The following is a 21,493-nucleotide window of genomic DNA, read 5'->3' on the forward strand; positions in this document are numbered from 1 at the left end:
TTGACCGATCCTGGCCTTGTAGGATCGACTGTAAGTGGTAGACCTACTTTACTAGTGATTGTGATAAAGAAGGATTTTCATTTCATTTAGTTAGGTAATGCGATTTCAGTATGCCAATGGGTTGAGTTCCTAACCATTGTTTTGTTTTTACCGTAAATTGTAAGCAAATTGGAATTTCCAAAAGAGAAATTCATTATTAATGTTTCTAATTGAAGTAGAAACTTGGTAAAAAGGCTAAAAATAGGTTTTTAAGATCATCCTCAATATTTAATTAGTCCTAGAACTTGTATAATTTAAACATTGGTAGGCCTACAGTAGAACCTCTATCAACCATCACACTCGGGACCAGGTGCTTGAATGTTGTTAAACTAATATAATAGACGGATGACAGAAATCCTGTTATAATCCTGTAGGCTACAGTAAGTTAGTTTTAAAGGTTTGGGAAGAAATCAAACCCTATACAGATTGTGACACATAAGCTGACACTTGGCCTATTGCGGCAGTATTGGCGGGAGGAGGGTGGAGGTGAGGAAAAGACTGGGTTGCAAATATTTACGCTGGCTCACGGGGTTGACTCCCCGTGTATTCTGTACTAGTGCGTCTTCACATGGGTTGTGATGACAGTTAACACAACACGCATGACAACACATAATGTTTTTGAACTAGCTAGTAGAGATCAGTCAAGTGCCAGCTTAGCTGTCACGAGCTGTACAAGTAAATAATACATTTATATTTTAATTACTTACATGTAACAGTAATACAATCTACCCCCGGACATCTACCCCCAGTGGTTAAATCTTAAATATCTGACCTCAGATGTCTACCCTCGGAAATCAACGGCTCTTCGGTTAATCATTGTCTTGTAATATCCAGTATAAAGCATGCGATATGTCATTGTCTTGTTTAAAACTATCTATCTTCCTAATTCAATAAGCTGTAACAGTCCTTTTTCACCCGACCTACTTCGCCGATTGTTACGATTGAGGTGTCATTTTAAAGCTTAAGATCTTGCGCAGAGCAAAATAGTAATTAAAAAGGATATTTTGATTAGGGCTTCAAAAGGTTGACCCCTAAGCCTTTCATGTTAATTTTCTATTAGAAATACGTTAAAAACTATCTTTTTGATTGAATATCCACCATTTTTGAGCGGAGCGAGCGAAGCGAGGTAGCTCTTTGGGATCAACTTCAATGCAAACAATATAACACCATCACTCAATAACGGCTGAACACATTTCAGCCAAACTTAACAAGACTACTTAGACTAATAATGAGATGGTTTGTAAACAAACAAATTTCAATTAGATAATGCTAATGCAATTTAAAACAAACTTAAAATTTCAAATTTTTAACATTAGGCTTATGGGACTTAAGTAGCTATGACAGTTTTTTTGTTTACAAGAAAAATGTAAACAAGAGAATCATAAGGTATCTCTGAACTTTCTATACTTTTCTTTTCAACGTTTTTAAACCATTCCTCTGATTTTAATAAACAAGAAAATTCCGTTAAAACATTTTTTTAAGGCGCGGAATTCACTGAAAATCGAGAAAATATACGGAACTACTTTCTCAATGTGCGGAGCATAAACAAGGAGCTGAGGGATATGGACCGGTGACTACTTTCTTGGGAACCTATTTGTGTTGCCAGCTGAGTAGAAACAGCCAATGTTAGAAATCAGGATTTAATAAGCGATATATCGAACCGCATCGAAATCGGTATTTAATCCGATAATACCTCATAGGTTATATTATGTTGAATTACATCGACGGTACAGTAAGTTATTTATTACACTTATTGATCAAACGCAGATTGAACACTGATCTAATTTAGGCATGTGGGGAGGTAGGTCGGGGTTTATGAGTATTCTGACTACATTAAGTGTTTTGAAGTAAGGTTAGATTAGGAAGGTAAAGTGTAGGTTATAGGTAGGTGATCGGGTTGTTTATTTGTGTTGCACCATATAATTTTTATCTATTGGAATGGAATAGTTGGTTAAGGTTAAACGGGGAAACGATTTCAAAAATGCTTGCATATGGTCTTAACTTAACAAACCATCTACAGTATTCTAGCTTTGACTTTATATAAAGTCAATGATTCTAGATAATTATTACATACTGACCAAAAGAAAAGAGAACATTTGGGTTTGGACCTTTGACCATAGCAAAACTAACATATAATTTATGGAATGTGAAAAATTGTATATCATTATATACTATTCTGTAATATTAATAATTGTTCGGCAAATCCTCATTTTAATGGCTCGGCTGAAAATGGAATCTGCATTTTGTGAAACAGTAATTTGGTAACAAATTCAGTCATTTCAAATGTTGATAACAGTAGCCTATCCTATATAAATACTGTTATTTGATTGCCAAGCCACGGACTATACATACGTCCAGTTACAACCGTAATAAGTAAACCTGGGCTTATAGAAGTACACTTTTAACCACGGTATGGATAATTGTCTAGGCCTGTCCAGAAGTAGGCTACTAATTTCTAATTATATTATCTACATTGTATATTTAAGGCATGTCTTCCCTACTTATTATATTATTCTGTTTTCACTTAAATCAGCTGAATGCGATGTTTACTTATTACTTATGTTTATGCCTACATTTCAGCCATCTTATTTTATTGTTCAATAAGTAATCTTTTTGCAGTTTTTACGTTTTAACATATTGAAATACATGACTGATAATTCAGTTTATTTTAGTCTTTTAAAGGCGTTTTACATTTGAGTCTTACATTTAAAATAGCCCTTTATTTTTCGTAGGCCTATGTTTTATCTTTGACTATCAATACAACTAGACATTTCATCCCCATGTTGAATTTGTAGCCAGCATTTTCATCAAAATCTACTGTATTCAATGGCCAATGGTATTATTAAGGCCAGTATTAAAATGCCGTCGCTAAATCGTCCTAATAATGGCAGAAGACCTACATTCCAGTTACATTACAATCATATCCTCCATCAAGAATACTTGGTATTGACAATCATAAATTATTTCCAGAAAAGAAAGCAGAGTTTAACCGATGTTTATGCTGCACAGTTGAATTTAAATGTCACATTTCCTCTCCTGTTGTTATACAATACTCGTTTTTTAATAGGCACTGTTTTTTTATACTTAAATACTTTAACCAATTGTAAGGGTGAAAAATCAAGTCCAATGTTTTTGTTGTAGGCTAGAGTTGAATTTGAATGTTAAATTTCCTTTCTCTTTTTTATACTTTAATGCCCTTTTTGGATGTTAATATCAGATTCCAACTACTGTAATATTTTCCTGGTCAAAACTACCACATTGCACTTCTCGAAGAGGTAAATTTGAATTATTATAATTTTAATCTTTAAAACCAGCATTAGTAAATAAATCTATTGACCTTTTTACATTTAGTTACTTATACAAATATCAAATCACGTTAGTTCCGCTCAACTCGCTTTCACCTCTCTGAAAGCAACCCTAGTTAATTTTTCAACTTTTCATCTTTCACTGCTGTTCGTTATTTCATAGATGTCGTATTCTCCAAAGAAATTATTAGTATTTCATAAATTACTGGTAAACATTAGGAGTAAACTTGACAAAAATGTAAAAAATTGTGGGTTTGAACAAAATTTATTTTAATTCAAAAGTAGTGAGGCCATATTTTAATGGCTTAAGACACTCGTGTCAATCCACCGAATTCAAAAAGACTATTTAAATCGAATCACGATCGATGATCTAGTTTTTTAGGAGAAGGCCACGTAAAATGCCTTCTGGGCCTGATTACCACTAGTAATCAGGAAATAACCTCCTTCAGTGTTATGTTTAAAATTTCACGATCTGCGCTCGTACTAGCTATTAGTGTATGTGAAAATTGGTCAACCATTTAAATCACTGTCTGAAAATAAATCAAATGCTTATGGGTTTAACTTTTGAAACCCTTTATCAAAATATCCTTTTTAGTTACCATTTGCGTTGCACTGAATCTTAAGCTTAAAAATGACGCCTAAATCAGTTACAGCTTAATGAATTGGGAAGATAGATGACATTAAACAAGACAACGACATATCACATGCTTAATACTAGATATTTGAGGGTAATTACTAAACGAAGAGCCATTGATTATTTTTATAAACCAATTACTAAAATCAACTACAACAATGAATATTGGCCGATACGTAGTGTAGCACGGGGGGTAGATTTCCGGGGGTAGAATTCCGGGGTCAGACATTTATGATTTGACCACTGGGGGTACATTTCTGGGGGTAGATTTCCGGGGGTAGATGTCTGGGGGTAGATCTGGGGGTAGATATCCGGGGGTAGATGTCCGGGGGTACATGTCTGGGGGTAGATGTCTGGGGGTAGATATCCGGGGGTAGATGTCCGGGGGTACATGTCTGGGGGTAGATGTCTGGGGGTAAATATCCGGGGGTAGATGTCCGGGGGTACATGTCTGGGGGTAGATGTCCTGGGGTACATGTCCGGGGGTAGATGTCCTGGGGTAGATGTCCGGGGGTACATGTCCGGGGGTACATGTCTGGGGGTAGATGTCTGGGGGTAAATATCCGGGGGTAGATGTCTGGGGGTAGATGTCCGGGGGTAGATGTCTGGGGGTAGATGTCCGGGGGTAGATGTCCGGGGGTACACGTCCGGGGGTACATGTCTGGGGGTAGATGTCTGGGGGTAAATATCCGGGGGTAGATGTCTGGGGGTAGATGTCCGGGGGCAGATGTCCGGGGGTACATGTCTGGGGGTAGATGTCTGGGGGTAAATATCCGGGGGTAGATGTCCGGGGGTACATGTCTGGGGGTAGATGTCCTGGGGTACATGTCCGGGGGTAGATGTCCTGGGGTAGATGTCCGGGGGTAGATGTCCGGGGGTAGGTGTCCGGGGGTACATGTCTGGGGGTAGATGTCTGGGGGTAAATATCCAGGGGTAGATGTCCGGGGGTAGATGTCCGGGGGTAGATGTCCTGGGGTAGATGTCCGGGGGTAGATGTCCTGGGGTTGATGTCCGGGGGTAGATGTCCTGGGGTACATGTCTGGGGGTAGATGTCCAGGGGTAGATGTCCGGGGGTAGATGTCCGGGGGTAGATGTCTGGGGGTAGATTTCCGGGGGTAAAGTTCCGGTGTCAGGTTTATTAGCATTTTGATTAATTACAACTGTTAAGTAAACCGTGAAATGCGAGTTGATTGAATAAATAATAATTTATCCATCCTAAAAGTTCGCGGCCGGAAATTTACCCCCATACATGTGACGTCAAATTGACGTAGGCGTTTTTTCATGGGGGTAAATATCCGCGGGTAGAAATCCGGCGACCCGATGAAACATAGAATATGGTTCCTTCAAGTAGACGATTCATTCACTTAATCCTGACTTATGATTGACTTTGGATACCCACTGCAAATAGGCATTCTATTTAAAATACGAACCAAATATATAATTGACATTGAATTAATATGCTAGCTCCGCTCAATATTGCAAGCAGAAAACTGCATTTTGTACACCTAGTATATACATTCTCAAATCGTAAAATTACTAAGCTAATTAATTGTATCCTGGAACCATTATGACCCTAGTCAGGAGTCTAACCACAGCTTGGTCCTAGGTATTTTTTATTTGGTTTGTTCTACTACCAAGTGTGTGTGGTCCGACTCGTGTAGGTTGTTGTTATTGTTATTGTTAACTGCCGACTCCGATCATCCCCGCTCGACTGGCCCAAGCAAACTCCGCTTTGTTAAAAGTTGAAACCCACCCACCTCCACTCAATGTCAGTCATCTAATACTATGCCGTCAAATATTGACACTAGATCAAAAGCTAAAATAAAATAAAATAAAATAATTTAATTTGAGCATCGCATTTTGTAATCTTGTTCAGTTTACGTGTATCGATCACAGATCTGTAACTGGACCATCTCCATTACTAAGATTCATCTTCCAACTTCTTTTCGTCTGAGATTCAGTTTAAATCGTTTTGGAAAAATATATATTAAGTTAATGGCATGCAATGTAATGTTTTTAGCTTATCCGATGAATATAGCTAGTTGTTATGCCAAAGTGTACTGATATATTATGCGACTTAAAAACATCCTCAAATACTATCACCTAATACCACAATGGGATCTACCAAAAGTTGAATCTAGTCAATGATTAAAATGAATACTCATGCATGCCTTCGTCACAACCCTGAGCCACGCCTGAAAATTGAAACTGAAGTTTCAGTATACGCATAGTATTATTTAAAAACCCACAGGTATATCAACCTTGTTAATCTTATATATTAAAAAATTGGTTTTTCTTTTCCGAGTTCGTTTGGCTCTTCTCCCCGACCGATTTTCATGATTGAGGTCTCAAATTGAAGGTATGCACGCACAGATATGCCATCAAGCATCGGCATATAATTATCTATAGTATTACTCGTATTATTTATACGTAAACGAAATTTGCTCCCAATGTATTTCTTATGGGAGTTAAATTTGGTTTTTCTTTGCCGAGTTCGTTTGGCTCTTCTACCCGACCGATTTTCATGATTGAGGTCTCAAATTGAAGGTATGCACGCAGAGATTCGCCATCAATCATCTACAAATATTTACCTACAGTATTACACGACCAGAACACATCATTTGATTGATTTTATAATTAAAATATGGTTAAAAATCAATAGCTCCAGTATTGTTCATGTTTTTCTATATGTTTTAGACACAAACTTATCAGTAAATTATAGGATTTAATTTGAGATATTGATCGTATGAATCAGTTATAATCAAGATACTGTATTACTCAATCAAAAATTATAAATTTGATTATTTCTCGGATATAATAATTATTTTAACGCTGCGCAGCAGCATGTGTCCTCTAGTAACCTTTTAATAACATTTCGTTTCCAGTTGTTTTTCTGCCAATCATGTGCCGTAGTGCCGATGAAACGAATAATAATAAGAAAAGGTCTTTATTAGCAAGCGTTTTTCAGAGGAATACATTCTGTTTTTTAAAACAACTTTTGTCCTTAATCCTAATAAACTACACATATAAAACAAACTATAAAACAATCTATCTATCCTTATAGGCTATATAATACGTGAAGGCGATTTCTACAAAACACTACTCCTCCGTTAATAATGGACGGATTTTTACAAACGACGCGTCAAAATAAAGTATTTTTTGTGTAGACGCCCCCTTTCACCAATTCCTGTAATAAAAATCCTCGGGCTTTGCCTTGCCCCACTGGATATCAAAGTTGGAGGTTCTCCCATAAGATTAACATGGGGAAATCTAAATATTTAATTGGAAACTTTGTCCCCACTTATTTGAGAGAACCTTATGAGTACTCATATTTAAATGGAATTAAAGAATCTTAACCGCTGGTTCAGCTAAACAATTTGATTCTGTGATGTTCAATAGCATTAAAAAGTTAATAGGTTTACCAACAGGGTGCATCACTATCATTTTTTTATTTATGACAACAAAATCATATTACACTGATGAAATCATGGAAGTCTTAAACTACAAAAGATCCACCAATACGATTTTAATACTATTTAAAGGTTCTCCCAAAGGAAGAGATACCAGATAACATACTAATAATAACTCCGATGACGTACGGTATGGGGAATATTTTATTCGTTGAATGATCAACCAAATTTGGCAAATAACGCAATTAATGTCATTATTGTTTTTATACTGTAGTAGAAGTCATTATAGTTTCATATATGAACAGTCATAATTATTAGTAACGGAAGAGTTATTATGTTTTGCGGGGTGGCTGCACTGTGCACTGGGCCCTGAAGTGGGATGATTCGTCACGGCTCCTTCTTCTATGTTCACCCGATGTTCACCAACGATCGTAAGTGGTTCTCTCATAATTATTGTCCACTTTTCTAGCGTAACGGTTAGGTTACGACATTTTGGCGCAGTCGGTAATAAACCTTTTTATCATAGTTAGGGTAGTACGCGATAACAGTTGTTGTTTTAGTGCGTTATTAGAGTTGAGATGATTAAAAATGGCGAGTATTAGTGTTGGCAGGATTTCGGAATTTAATCCAAGTGAGGAGGACATTGTGCCCTATTTGTTGCGCCTGAAACATTTCTTCAAAGCGAACAATGTTAAGAAAGAGAACGAGGTGTCGGTTTTAATTACAGTTATTGGTCCCAGGATTTTATCGGTACTTTCCGATTTATTATCACCGGTAGAGGTAGATTCCAAGACCTATGATGAACTTGCAGGGTTGTTGAAATTACATTATGCGCCCAAGAAGTTGGTTGTGGCGGAGCGATATGTATTCTACTCTCGTGTGCAAAAGCCGGGCGAAAGCATAGCAGAGTTTGTGGTTTCAATAAAACATTTGGCTAGTTCGTGTAAATTTAGTACCTTTTTGAAAGACGCTTTGAGGTACAAGGTGATTTCCGGCATTTCTAATGAAAATATCCGGCAAAAATTGTTGTCGGAGGAATTAGACTTTGATGAAATCTATGCGTTGGCGCTCAGGCTGGAACAGGCCGAATCGCAGTCAAGCCTATTTGGGCAACCTCGTGGGGACATTGCGAAAATCAATGTGAAAAGTCAAAATAGGCCTAAAACTTTCGTGCATAGGAGTAGTGAAAATCAAAATTCTAGAAACTCTTGTTGGAGGTGTGGTTCTGCGGGTCATTGGCCTAGTGCGTGTGCGTTCGCCAATTACAAGTGTCACGGTTGTCAGAGAGTAGGTCATCTCAAGAAAGTGTGTAAAGCCAAGAAATCTTCTAGTTTCCATGGTAAAAAGTCGACACCTAGGATGGGGGTCCATCAAGTGGAGGAAGAGGTTGGCCTAGGCCTAGAAGTTCCAATGGCAGAGATAGGTTTGTACAACCCTTTAATCAGGATCAGACAACGGCTATAAGGTAGGCCTAGTGGCTAATGATGTATATTTAGAAATGATTCTAGATACAGGCAGTGCCTTGACTATATGTCCTTCTGAGATATTTTATGAAAAATTTTCTAACCTCAAACTTAGGCCAGCAAATGTGAAACTTACTACTTATTCAGGTCATGATGTACCTGTTCTGGGACAAGTGAATGTCGATGTTAAATATAATAATCAGCAGGCGAGTTTGCCTTTGACAGTAGTTAGTTTAGAAAGTAAGAGTCAACCGATTCTGTTGGGCCGAAACTGGTTAGGTCAGTTGAGGTTAGATTGGCAAAACGTGTTTTCATGTAAAGCCACTGTGGATCATAGTTCTGATGTGGATATTGCTAAGTTGAAGAGTAAATTTAGGTCAGTTTTTCAGCCTGGAACGGGCGAAATTAAAGGTGTTAAGGCTCACATTGTTTTGAAGGAAGGGACAGTCCCTAAGTTCTGTAAGGCGAGACCAGTGCCTTTTGCGTTAAGGGAGAAAGTTGAGAGTGAGTTGGACCGAATGGTTCAAGAGGATGTTGCGTACAGAGTTACTAATTCACAGTGGAGCACTCCACTTGTGGTTGTCCCTAAGCCTAATGGTGTTCGAGTAAACCAACAAAAGTGTAAGTTTTTGCAATCTTCAATAGAGTATTTAGGACATGTGATTACCCGAGATGGTCTCCGTCCACAAGAAAGCTTGTTAACTGCGCTGCGTAAAGCGCATGAGCCTAGTACTAAGGAAGAGTTAAGAGCCTATATTGGTCTAATAAATTATTATCATGCATTTATACCTAACTTGTCTGCTAGAATAAGCTGTTTTTATGACTTATTACATAAGGACCATCCATGGGTGTGGTCGGATGTGTGTTCTAAGACCTTTCAGGAGAGTAAATCATGGGTGTTGGACTCAAGTTTGTTAGTTCACAATGATGTAAAAAAGCCCATAGTTTTGACGTGTGATGCGAGTCCCAGAGGGGTGGCTGCAATTCTATCTCATCTCATCGATGGTCAGGAAAGGCCAATTGCCTTCGCATCGAAAACGCTAAGTTCCAGTGAACGGAATTATTCTCAGTTACATCGGGAGGCTCTGGCTTTGATCTTTGGAGTCAAAAAGTTTCATAAGTATATATATGGACGACATTGTATTTTACAGACTGATCATCAGCCGTTGACGGCTATTTTTGGCTCTAAAAAGGGCGTTCCTAGTATGTCGGCAGCTAGGCTGCAGAGATGGGCCTTGATTCTATCAGCATATGATTTGGAGGTTAGGTACTGGAAGGGAGTGGATGTCCCTCATGCTGATGCGTTGTCTAGGCTACCCTTAGCAGAAGCGGAACCTATACAGCTGGATGCTAATTTTGTTTCACATGTAGATGTGTGTACAGAAGTGATGAACAATTTCTGTGTTGTCAAGGACATTGCACCTATTACTGCCTTGCATATAGGTAAAATGACGGATAAGGATCCGATTCTTTCGAAGGTCCGAGATTTTGTGATGTACGGTTGGACGAGCTCGGTTGAGCCGGAACTAGCTATTTTTCTAAGGAAGAAGGACGAGTTGTCCGTGGAACAAGGTTGTTTGCTGTGGGGTTCTCGTGTAGTGATTCCAAAGAAACTGTATTCATCTGTGCTTCAAATGTTGCATGATCAACACCCGGGAGTTACACGCATGAAGATGCTGGCGAGAAGTTATGTCTGGTGGCCAGGCATGGAGAAGTCGATTGAAGACGTGGTGGCCTCTTGTTCTGCTTGTCAGTTAACTAGGAATTCGATACCTAAAGTACCGTTGCAGCAATGGCCTACAACATCAACCCGATGGCAGAGGATACACATTGACTTTGCGGAGGATCCAGAGTCGAGACAGCAACTTTTAGTTTTGATTGACACATACTCTAAATGGTTAGAGGTATTTATCATGAGTTCCATGAATTCTTCCAAGGTTATTGAGAAACTCCGTACCTTGTTTTCATCGTATGGATTGCCTGTCGAACTGGTGTCGGACAACGGAAGATCTTTTACTAGTCAAGAGTTCAAAACCTTTTTGCATAACAACAATGTGAAGTTTACATTAACTCCCCCGTATCATGCTGCTTCAAATGGATCTGCAGAGAGAAGTGTTCAGGAGGTCAAGAAAAACCTTTTGCGTCAAGTGATTGAGGAACATCAGTGTTCTCAGCATACCACTCTTCAAATGAAATTAAATAATTTCTTGTTTGCGTACCGCAACACTCCAAATACAGTTGCTGGCTTAACCCCTGCAGAAATGTTCCTGTCTTGGAAGCCTCGTACACAGTTGGTTATGTTAAAACCCAATCTCCAGTCATCCATTGATCAAAAACACAGGGAACAAAAAGATGCAGCTGATAGGCTTAGGGGAAGAAGTAGATTTTTCTCAGAAGGTCAGGCAGTCTATGTCAAAACTGTCCGAAATGAAAAGATTTCTTGGGTTCCTGGCAAAATAATTCTACAGAGAAGTCCGGTCACCTATCTTGTGAGTGTCATTGGTGGAAAACCCCGATTTTGTCATGCAGACCACTTGAGAGCTCGGTATGCAGAAGAGGAGGAGATTTTTGTATCACCCAAGGATCCCGTTGTATCACCCCAAGTACCCAAGAATTCATCCCCACCGGAGGATCGACCAACTAGTCCCCTGATGATGTCACCTGTACCTAGGCCTACTACCAGTCCCAGGGAGAGCCTAGGGCAAGCCCAGCCTCAGCCAACTCCTGCGTCGCCGCTAGCACAGTGCAGCCCACCACCCTCGCTGAGGAAGTCTGGACGGACTGTGCGAAAGCCTCACAGGCTGGACTTGTAAAATTATTAATGAATAATGGGAAGAAGAAATTTTGGTTGCATTTTATTGAAAGTGGATTTATTTTATTTTGAAAGTTGAGTTTTGGAAAGCCTGATTTGTGTAAATTTGCAAATAATTATAAAAGTTTGATTTTTTAAAATTTACTAGGTGAAACCCGTCAAAGTCGACAGTTACTGTTGAGGTTGCAAGCAAGATCGTTTGTCTATAAATCGACGATAAATAACTCCATTTTTTTTTAACAATTTGTGTTATTCGTGCTTTAGCTGTGTGCTTTAGGTACGTCCGATCTTAATAATCAATAAATCAAATGGAAGCTGGTATTTCACTGAAGGTTCTTAGGTCAAAACAAAAAGAATAACGTAATTAGAATTAAGTAAATATATCTAAAACAAAATTCCATATCCAAGATATAATCAAACTTACAACAATCCAACATTATTAGGCAATAATTGTTGTTGGATTTGTGAGACTTGATGGCTTGTGGCTTCATATAGTAGAGATCTACTTGATTATTGCCTAAAATCCCCCATTTTGACAGTTCCGTGGCAGCAAACCTGCATACTCACTTCCCATGTTATTCTTATGGTCAATAGTTTTGCATGCTTGTTTATGAACATACGTTGAGAAATGTTGATGTGTGGCTCCAATGTTAAGTATTTGTTGAAGCATTTGAAATTCTCTGAGTATTTTCTGATTGAGCGATACTGTGATACAGTATCTAACTACAGTACTAAACTGATTAAAACTATCAATATCTCAAGTGAAAGCCTTTGAAGTATTTTAAGACCAAGACCTCACAACATTAAATAACTTAATATTTAATAAATAACATTAAATAACTGAAATAAAAATAGGTTTACGTATCATTGATTGCAGATAAGTACTAAAACGATTGTAATTATTGTTGATTCGTGATTCAGCAGTGTGCTTTAGGTAGTCCGACCTTAATAATCAATAGCTCAAATGAAAGCTGGGTTTTCACTAAAGGTTTTTAGACCAAAACATATAGGGTAATGTAATTGGAACTGCTGGAATACATCTTTAATTGAAGTGAGAATAAAAAAATCTAATTTAAATTCTTTCGTCGAGTAATATATTAGATAAATTAATGATGATGCTTGATGAGAAATAGCCTGTGCTTGCATAGCTTTATTTTAAAACCAAAATTATGAAAATCGGGCGGGTAGAAGAGCCAAACGAACTAAAAAAAAACAACCATATTTAACTCCCATAAGAAATGTACAGGGAGGCAGTTTGTGCATAACTCGAAATACATGTCAAAATGAAAGCCGATGCTTGATGGCAAATCTGTGGTACGTCCATACCTTTAGTTTAAGGCCAAAATTATGAAAATCGGTCGGATAGAAGAGCTAACCTGACTCGGAAAAGAATAACCAATAATTTGTATAGATGGCAATAATTGGTTTACCAGTATGCATAATCTAATCATACGATACATGTGTTAATAATAACAGCTTATTGTTATGACGTTATCTAATTAATTTTTCTTTGATTAAATGTTGTTGTTAACCATTTGGATTTGTGTTTAAAGTGTGTTTCTTATGTTAAGTGTGTGATTCTAATGTTATGTGCTTAATCTGTACACTTTATATTAGTGAGAAAAGTGATGTATGGATTTAATAACCATTATTTTACTAGAGACCGTTATTTAACCACAACGGGCACTGTTGCTATTATCTGAATAAAAAGTGGTATGTGGCTTCATATAGTAGAGATCTACTTGATTATTGCCTAAAATCCCCCATTTTGACAGTTCCGTGGCAGCAAACCTGCATACTCACTTCCCATGTTATTCTTATGGTCAATAGTTTTGCATGCTTGTTTATGAACATACGTTGAGAAATGTTGATGTGTGGCTCCAATTTTAAGTATTTGTTGAAGCATTTGAAATTCTCTGAGTAAACAGGTCTACTGATACGGAGGTATTTTAGCTATAAACAAATCTCACAAATTACAGGTAGAAAAAAATAAAATATTATATAGTTGTGAGACATATGTAATTTTGTGGGATTTTGAATGAAGCAATTGTATGATTGGTGGCGATAGATAGGCAATGACATATAGAATCGTGTACTACCGGGTGTTTTGTCTGAAAGAGTGGCCTAGCTGGTGTTTTCGGCCGCCATCTTGGATCCGCCATATTGAATGTTAATAAAATCTTTTAATGCAATGTTAGTGTTGTGACACGTCATTATGAACTAGATTTTCACGCAGATTTCAATTCTGAAAACATTTTTTAAACATCTTTTTTTCGTTTGGAAGATATATTCAAATGAAAACTCTCCCCCATACATTTCTTACGGTCGTTTCGTACTTTAAACATTTTTAAAGATTATTTTTCTTATATCTCCAGTTCTTATTAACGCTTGCAGTTCGTTCTAGTCTTAAAATATTCAGTGATGTATGAGCTTTCATTTGAGCTATTGATCATCAAAGTTGGACGAGTTAGAGTCGAGCTACGGACCCTAACACAATAAAATTTAACTTATTACAAATAAGTTGTTATTAAAAGATTTATATCTCGGGTTGTTAATACGTCACTAAGTTCTTTCTGGTCTCAAATTACTCGGCAAATGTTTGTTTTTAAATTTTATAAATCACTAAATGAAATATGACTATTTTAAAATTAGTCATGAACCTTCATTTAACTTTAAATTATTTTTATGTCAACAAATTTGTCTTTGGTTAAAGACATACAAGGCTGTTCATTACCACAATTCCAACAATTTTTAGACGTGGAACCTCTTAATTTATAAGCATCATCACACATAATTTACTTTGTACTTACACCAAACAAATCTTGTAACCCTGACGACCAGCCCTGTATGACTTTAATTTCTTACTGTGGTTTGGGTAGGCTGTAGTTCATACGTGTCAAATTTTGCGGTTAAATCAAAACAATCAAACTGGCATATATTTTTGATTCCCATTGACAATAGTTAAATACTTTAAACTTACTCTAGCCTGTTGGCCATTTATAGAATATTGACTTTGAAATATAGGCTATACGTGATTCCTAATTCCAAATAAACTAATGAATAAGTTGTTATTTGATTGCTGTCTCCAAATTATAAGTGATGGTTGCTTTGAAAATAATTAATTATAAGTATGAACAAATATTAAAATATTGAATCTTCTTGCAACATTAATGTCGATTAATAGAATAATGTTTTTTGATGTGACTTGGATACACATAAAATAACTGTTGCGACATACATTAATGATGATTTACGTTTCGTTTAGAAATCATATAAATAATATACCCGCCTTTTGGGTTTCAAGTTAGTGGCCAGAATTAAATACTCTCGAGATGACGAGATAACCCTTTATAGATTATCGTTTTGACCCATTGAAATTATAATTAACAGCTAATTGTATTGCTAATAATTCATTAATGCAATCAGTTAAGTTCAACACGTACAAACAGGATAACGTTATGCGATAGGCCAAGAAAGCAATATACGATGTTTGGTTTATAAAATGCAGCAGCCTAAATACTGAATGTTTGATAATAAATTAGACAATAAAATATACTAAATTAATTCATTTTATCCTGTTACGTATGAGTGTATTATTTATTTTAAATTGAATATTACAAGTGAATGTTCATAGGTAAATTACGAAGGAACACCACAAATTAAATTGTGGAAATAATAAGAAACTAGAAAACATGTCCCTTTAAAAACTCCAGTGCAGACGTAGGGGGAAAGATGGCGTATTTGAACTTCAGATTTAGTGTCGGCGCTGTGACGAACCCTTGGTAGTTGGATGTTGGATGAGACGATTTTCGCTCTTCTTTCTGCTTGAAGGCTTGATGTTCGCACGTAACGCTAAGTCTTTTATTGTTGGTGGCCACTTAAATTACGCGGAAGTCGCGACACCGCACAGGACACTGATTACTCGATGGTGCATGATTCGTGAGTTAATAAAACACAAATAAAATAAAACAACAAAATAACGAATTTAAGATTGGGCAATATCAATTGCAATAAAAATGATAAAATAATGAAACAACTTGATCAAATGGCAATGAGATTAAAAGAGGTGGCCGGTACTAGAACATATTAATAGGTCCGTGGACAGAGAGAGAATGACCAGGTTACTTGTCTGTGGCGAACGACAAGCTATAAGGAGGACAATATACAAGAATAGAGCGATAAGGTTGTTGTCTGAAGATTAAGTGGACTTGGGTTCTGTGGCTTTGGTGTTTGGCATTACCATTTGTTATTAAAATAAAATAAATATTCTTCTTTAGAATTAATATTTAAAGTTAGTAGTGGCAATATGATGGTCCTATGACACTTTAGGCACGTTTTCCCCATAAGAATAACATGGTGAGCTTTTTTTGACCACTTTTTTAAAAATCCAGCTCTCGGCCTATACAAGCCTATATAAATGATCAATACCATTGTATAACTTCATTACTATTTCAAATCCACATCCATTCACAAAATCGAGCGAGGTTTGTATGCGAACTTGGGCGCGCTCCCGGCTCATGGCGCGCTCCCTTGGACATCCTTAGTGGAAATCCATGAATTCTGGCTACTTGGGAACCCAAGCCATTTGACATATAATAAATCACCTTTTCTCCTAATAACCTTTTCTATCAAATACATGTCTTTATATTTGGTCTTTAACAATTCCTCTGTATAGAAGCCTCCCCTGATTATATTACCATTTTCATCTTTCAAGATATAAGTCACAGGCTTTGTATTCTTTACTTCTGCTATTGTAAATAGCTCCCCTGTCCAATTCGGGGTATATCCTTTACTAAAAACATGTTTATACTTGGAAATTCTCACACTATCACCTACCTTATATCTTGGCTTTTTAACTTGCACTACTTTAGAAGTCAACCTCTCATGCACATATTTACTGTTCTTAATATTCACTTGGTTAGGCTTCATTCCTATAGATCTATGCACCTTATTATTATATTTTCGAATTAACTTTGGAAGTAAATCCAACCATTTATAACTCCCCTGAGCACTAAATTCCCTATATAACCAATTCTTTAAAGTTCTCTGAAACCTCTCCACAATTGCAGCCTTAGTTGTAGAAAATGTGTGATAGTGATTAATATTTAATTGTTTCATTAGTTTGCTAAAATATTGATTAAAAAATTCTTTTCCATTGTCAGATTGAATGTTTTTAACCCCCTTTGGTAGAATGGTTTTAATGGCTTCTGTAACCACCAAACCCGTCTTATTCTTTAGCGGAGCAGCATAAGCTTTTTTAGAAAATGTATCTATTAAAGTTAAAATATATTTATTGCCAGAATTCTCTCTAGCATAGTTTTGCATATCAATTAAATCTATTTGTACAGTTTCGTTTATACCTAATACTTTAAAAGACCTTCTAATGAAATTCTTTCTTGCAGGCTTATGAAGTTCGTATGCAATTTCATTCATTTTTTATAACATCACTCTTTCCTTGTACTGTAAATATATTACCATTAGCCCCAATCAATAGATTATCTTCCATTCTTTTAAATACATAGTTTTCTGGTATATATGGTCTATTATCTATATACTTAAATCCACTCAAAGATGTGGGGTCGGCAACTAATAAATCAGGATTGTATTCCATCAAATTAAATTTTCTTCCTCCATATACAAATTTTGATCCATCATAATACATAGCTTGTGACATTAAACAAATATCATCTAAATATTCCCCCATTGGCAGATTTCTTATATATTGTTTTTTGGCATCCCAACATTTTTCTTTTTTATCAAAAGTTATAGTCTGTTCTTTTGTAACACAGTCAGTGTCATCAACGGCAGGTTTAACACGTACTAACCTTTTATTATTAAAATCCCAATAGCCTGCTTCCATTTTTGGAACTTGTGAAACATTCACAGCATCCTTACTATCTGTACCTTCTATCAAATTGCTAAGTTTCTGTTTCTTAGCATTCCAAACACCATTCTCTGATTCTAAAAATTCATAATTATTATCGTCTTGTACAAATTTACCATCTTCTTTTCGTATTAAAGTCTGTTGTAAAGTGGGCACATCATTTAAACTTTCACCCTTTTCTACATTAGTAATTTTCCGTTTCTTAGCATTCCAAACACCATTCTCTGATTCTAAAAATTCATAATTTTTATTGTCTTGTACAAATGTACCACCATCTGTTCGTATTAAAGTCTGTTGTAAAGTGGGCACATCATCTAAACTTTCACCCTTTTCCACATTAGTAATTTTCTGTTTTTTAGCATTCCAATTTTTATTCTTAGATTCTAAAAACTCATATTTAGTTTTACCTTGTAAAAATACATCACCTTTTCTAGTTAATGTCTGACCCAAAGTTGATACATCATCTACAAACTCCCCATCTTTAACATTACCAATTTTACGGTTTAAACAATTCCAACTATCGTCTTGTAAATTTAAAGTAGGTTCATTACTAGCCCTGGGTTCTGTAGGCTTATTATATGGATTATATAAACGATAAAATTTATCTATAAACATATTTTTATTTAATAAATAATTCCACTTTCTCTTAATTCCTCAATAATGGAATCTATTTCATTATCCACTCCTGAGTTACCGGCTTGGCGACTTAGCCAAAGAAGTCTTAACCTATCTACAAGCTCATTAGGATCATCCCAATAAATATAGTCTATTTTATTACCAGTCACTTGTCTCAAACCTTCACCAACAGATTTAAAAAGAGGTTTAATTATATTAAGATATTTAGTATGTCTATTACTTGAAATTGGTGCACCATCTTTGTAACTCTTTAAATGTCCATTTGTGGCTTCCAAAATCTCTTTATAATTTTGCAAATCAACCTGAGTATAATCCTCAGGTTCTTTTAAAGTTAACAACTGCCACAAGCCTTTTGTCCCCTTGTAGGTTTTATTTGCAACTGTGACATCATCATTGGCAATATCAACTTCCTTATTTCCAATAAAAAATTTATTTGCTTCTCGTCTAATACCATATGTAGTGTCTGTCATACTACTTTTACTGAGGTAATTTCCTAAATAGTCTGATGCTAAAAGACCAAAATCTAATTTCTGTGGAGTGGATTGCTGTAATGGTTGTAATGGTTGTAATCTTGGTATCATTGATATTCTAGATGGAGTCATTGGGAGTATCTCCATTTGAGGCCTCTCTGTTTTGCCAATAGCTGTGATTTTTTTTAATTCTTGTAATGGCTCTATTAAAGGTTGGAATGTTTGGAACCTCTCTTCAGCCTCTAGAAACTTGCCACGTTTTAAAGCTCTATATTTCTCTCGTATTTGATTTGCAGAGTCAACCAATTCTTGTTGAATGTTTTTCATCTTTTATTTACATTTTATTTATCTCATTTGACAAAGGATTGTACTCAAACACTTTATCATGTATTATCAAACAATATGCAGATGTATTTGCTGGCACATTTTCTGCAGTTTCAATCTCTAATTTAATATCAACAATTCCTTCCTTCACTGTTTCATTCTGTCTAGAACAGTCTATTATAATTAGTGGATATTTCTTCATAAACTCAGCCCTACTAATCATAGGATCTGGGATAGTATTATAGTAAGTCTCTCTAAACCTCATAAACATCTCATAAGCTTTAGAGACATCTCCATTTTCAAAGTCAAGATTTAAATCACTATAAGGATAATATTCAGAGTTTAGAAATACTTTGAGATTTTTTAATTTACAGTGATCAAATTCGTCAGTTCTTTTTCGTGCACTATTATCCCTAGCTGTTTGGAAACCAAATATAATATACCTAGGCTTCTCCAAACTTGAAGATGTCTTTACTGACCATATATGTCTTGTGGTATTGGGATATGATGGAAGTTCATGCAGCTCTAAACTTCTAAATGCAATTTGCAAATTTTTATTTTGCAATAACATCTTTTGTAATTGTAACTTCTCCCCATCTGATGGTATCACATGTGGCATGACCCATTGAATAGAGTTAAGTGTAATTTTGGGAATTGTATCAGCAGTGCCACTGGCTGGAGCACTAGTGGTTGTTAATATACAATTCAAATCATTTTTGGATCTTTTCAACACCAATTCTTGTTTGACATTTACTAATACCTTATTAAAATCCTCGAATACACCCATTAACAACTCTAATGGCAAACAAGTACTGAACTTGCCACCTTTATGGAACTCTTTTAAATTCGTGTCAGAATCAAATGCTACATTTGACAATTTAGTAGTTTTATTGTAAGAGCTCAATATTTTCATAAGACTAGAAATTCCTGGGTTTCTTACAATGTCTATTTCTTTACCTGCAACTTCGTATCTAATTTCATCAAATAAGAACGCAAATACATTATTTATAAAATGACCTTTATCATGATTTTCAATTTCTCCCTTAATATACAGATAACTCCTACATGGGAGAGTTAGCAAATCTTGATTATTAATACATATTCGAATTTCATCAGAATTATTTATTGCCAAAGTGTTGTGGGGAACATAGGAGTGATTTGTAATTTTAACCACACTATCGTCGAATTGGGATTTCCCTGTAACGTCTAGAAAATCTTCCATTTTTATTAATAGAAAATTTTAACTTTAGTCCTATTGACTTTAGGAACCTAGCATTTTGTACACTTATAGATAAATTCTTATAAATTCTCATATCTTTTTTATATGACAAGTAATTGTAGTTTCTTCTCCGTTAAAGTCAATTGCCTTGTCATGTTGATCGGCAAATGTAATACTGACAACATCTAAACTTCTCTTATTTACAGGAAAATATATAATATTTCTTGGAACTTCAATAATTTTGTAGCCAGGAGGAGCTTCTGGATAAAAGCTATGTATGGTGTGTGATTTGTTGCCATTTAAATAGGACCCGTTTGCAATATTACATTTTACTCTAATCACATTTACATTATTAATGTTTATTTTATTTGTAGATTCAAACTGAACACCAGGAGTAGAAACACCTTTAAATCCCAATAAGACAGACCCTAAACATGGTTTTATAAAATCAAACACATGGCTAGAAAGTAATGTCGCTTTCATAGTTTTATTATTAGCTGTAAGGAAAAAGTCTGGGATTTGCTTTTGAATTTCCTTTGCAAGCTCAACCACCTCATATGTTCCTTCAGAAATTTCTATTGTAACTGGAGCATTGTGATCATAATAGAAAACATCATCACCTTCTCCAATGGTTAATTTGTTGCCTTTAAGTTGATTTAATTTTGGAATAAGCCCTTTGAATAAAAGTTTGGATTTAGTATTAATTAATGCGTCTCCATTTTTATCTATTATAACTTTAAGTTTACCATCTAATAACTGGTTTAAATCATCAACTAAGATATCTCCTTTTGGTAATGTTTTTTTCTCTACTTTATAATATGTTAAAGTATTTAGAGGTTTTTTAACATTAAATATAGAATTATAACTTTGAAAATCTACTAATCCAATTACATAATCATCATTTAATTCTATGGGAGGAAAGAACACTGACTTAAGCTCTGGCTCTGTACCCGAAAATGTTATAGTAAATGAATCCATTTTTATAAACAAAAATTTTTTATGAATGATAAACATAAAATTCCACAAATAGAACTATTTAAATCTTGTATTTGATCGGTTGTATAGAAGATTTTATATCCCTCAAAATATTTAATTACTTCTTTTGGAGGTTGGATTCCAAATGGGTCAAAATAAATTACAATATCTTTCTTTTTACGATATGCTGTCCAATGTGTGCCAGATGAGCTATCTAAATTAACTATTCCGCATTCTTTTACTCTTGGTTTTAGATTTTTTAGCTCGTTTTTTAGGTACACCCCCCTGAAGTGAGGCACGTCTTTTGCGGCCTCTAACAGCT

At 35.7% G+C, this 21,493-nt stretch overlaps 1 protein-coding gene across 1 annotated transcript; it reads left to right on the forward strand.

Moving 5' to 3' along the window:
• The first annotated feature begins 8,886 nt into the window (after nt 1-8,886).
• Nucleotides 8,887-11,664, forward strand: LOC128999851 (uncharacterized protein K02A2.6-like). The gene has a single exon (XM_054426565.1). The coding sequence runs from the start codon at nt 8,887-8,889 to the stop codon at nt 11,662-11,664; it is 2,778 nt and encodes a 925-aa protein (XP_054282540.1).
• The last annotated feature ends 9,829 nt before the right edge of the window (nt 11,665-21,493 follow it).

The sequence above is a fragment of the Macrosteles quadrilineatus genome, unplaced genomic scaffold (genome assembly GCF_028750875.1).
Source record: "Macrosteles quadrilineatus isolate MER2022 unplaced genomic scaffold, UCM_ALF_1.0 Scaffold_1__1_contigs__length_201487025, whole genome shotgun sequence".
NCBI lineage: Eukaryota > Metazoa > Arthropoda > Insecta > Hemiptera > Cicadellidae > Macrosteles > Macrosteles quadrilineatus.

Coding starts and splice junctions, on each gene's coding strand:
- LOC128999851 (XM_054426565.1), top strand. CDS start 8,887: ATGATTCTAGATACAGGCAGTGCCTTGACTATATGTCCTTCTGAGATA.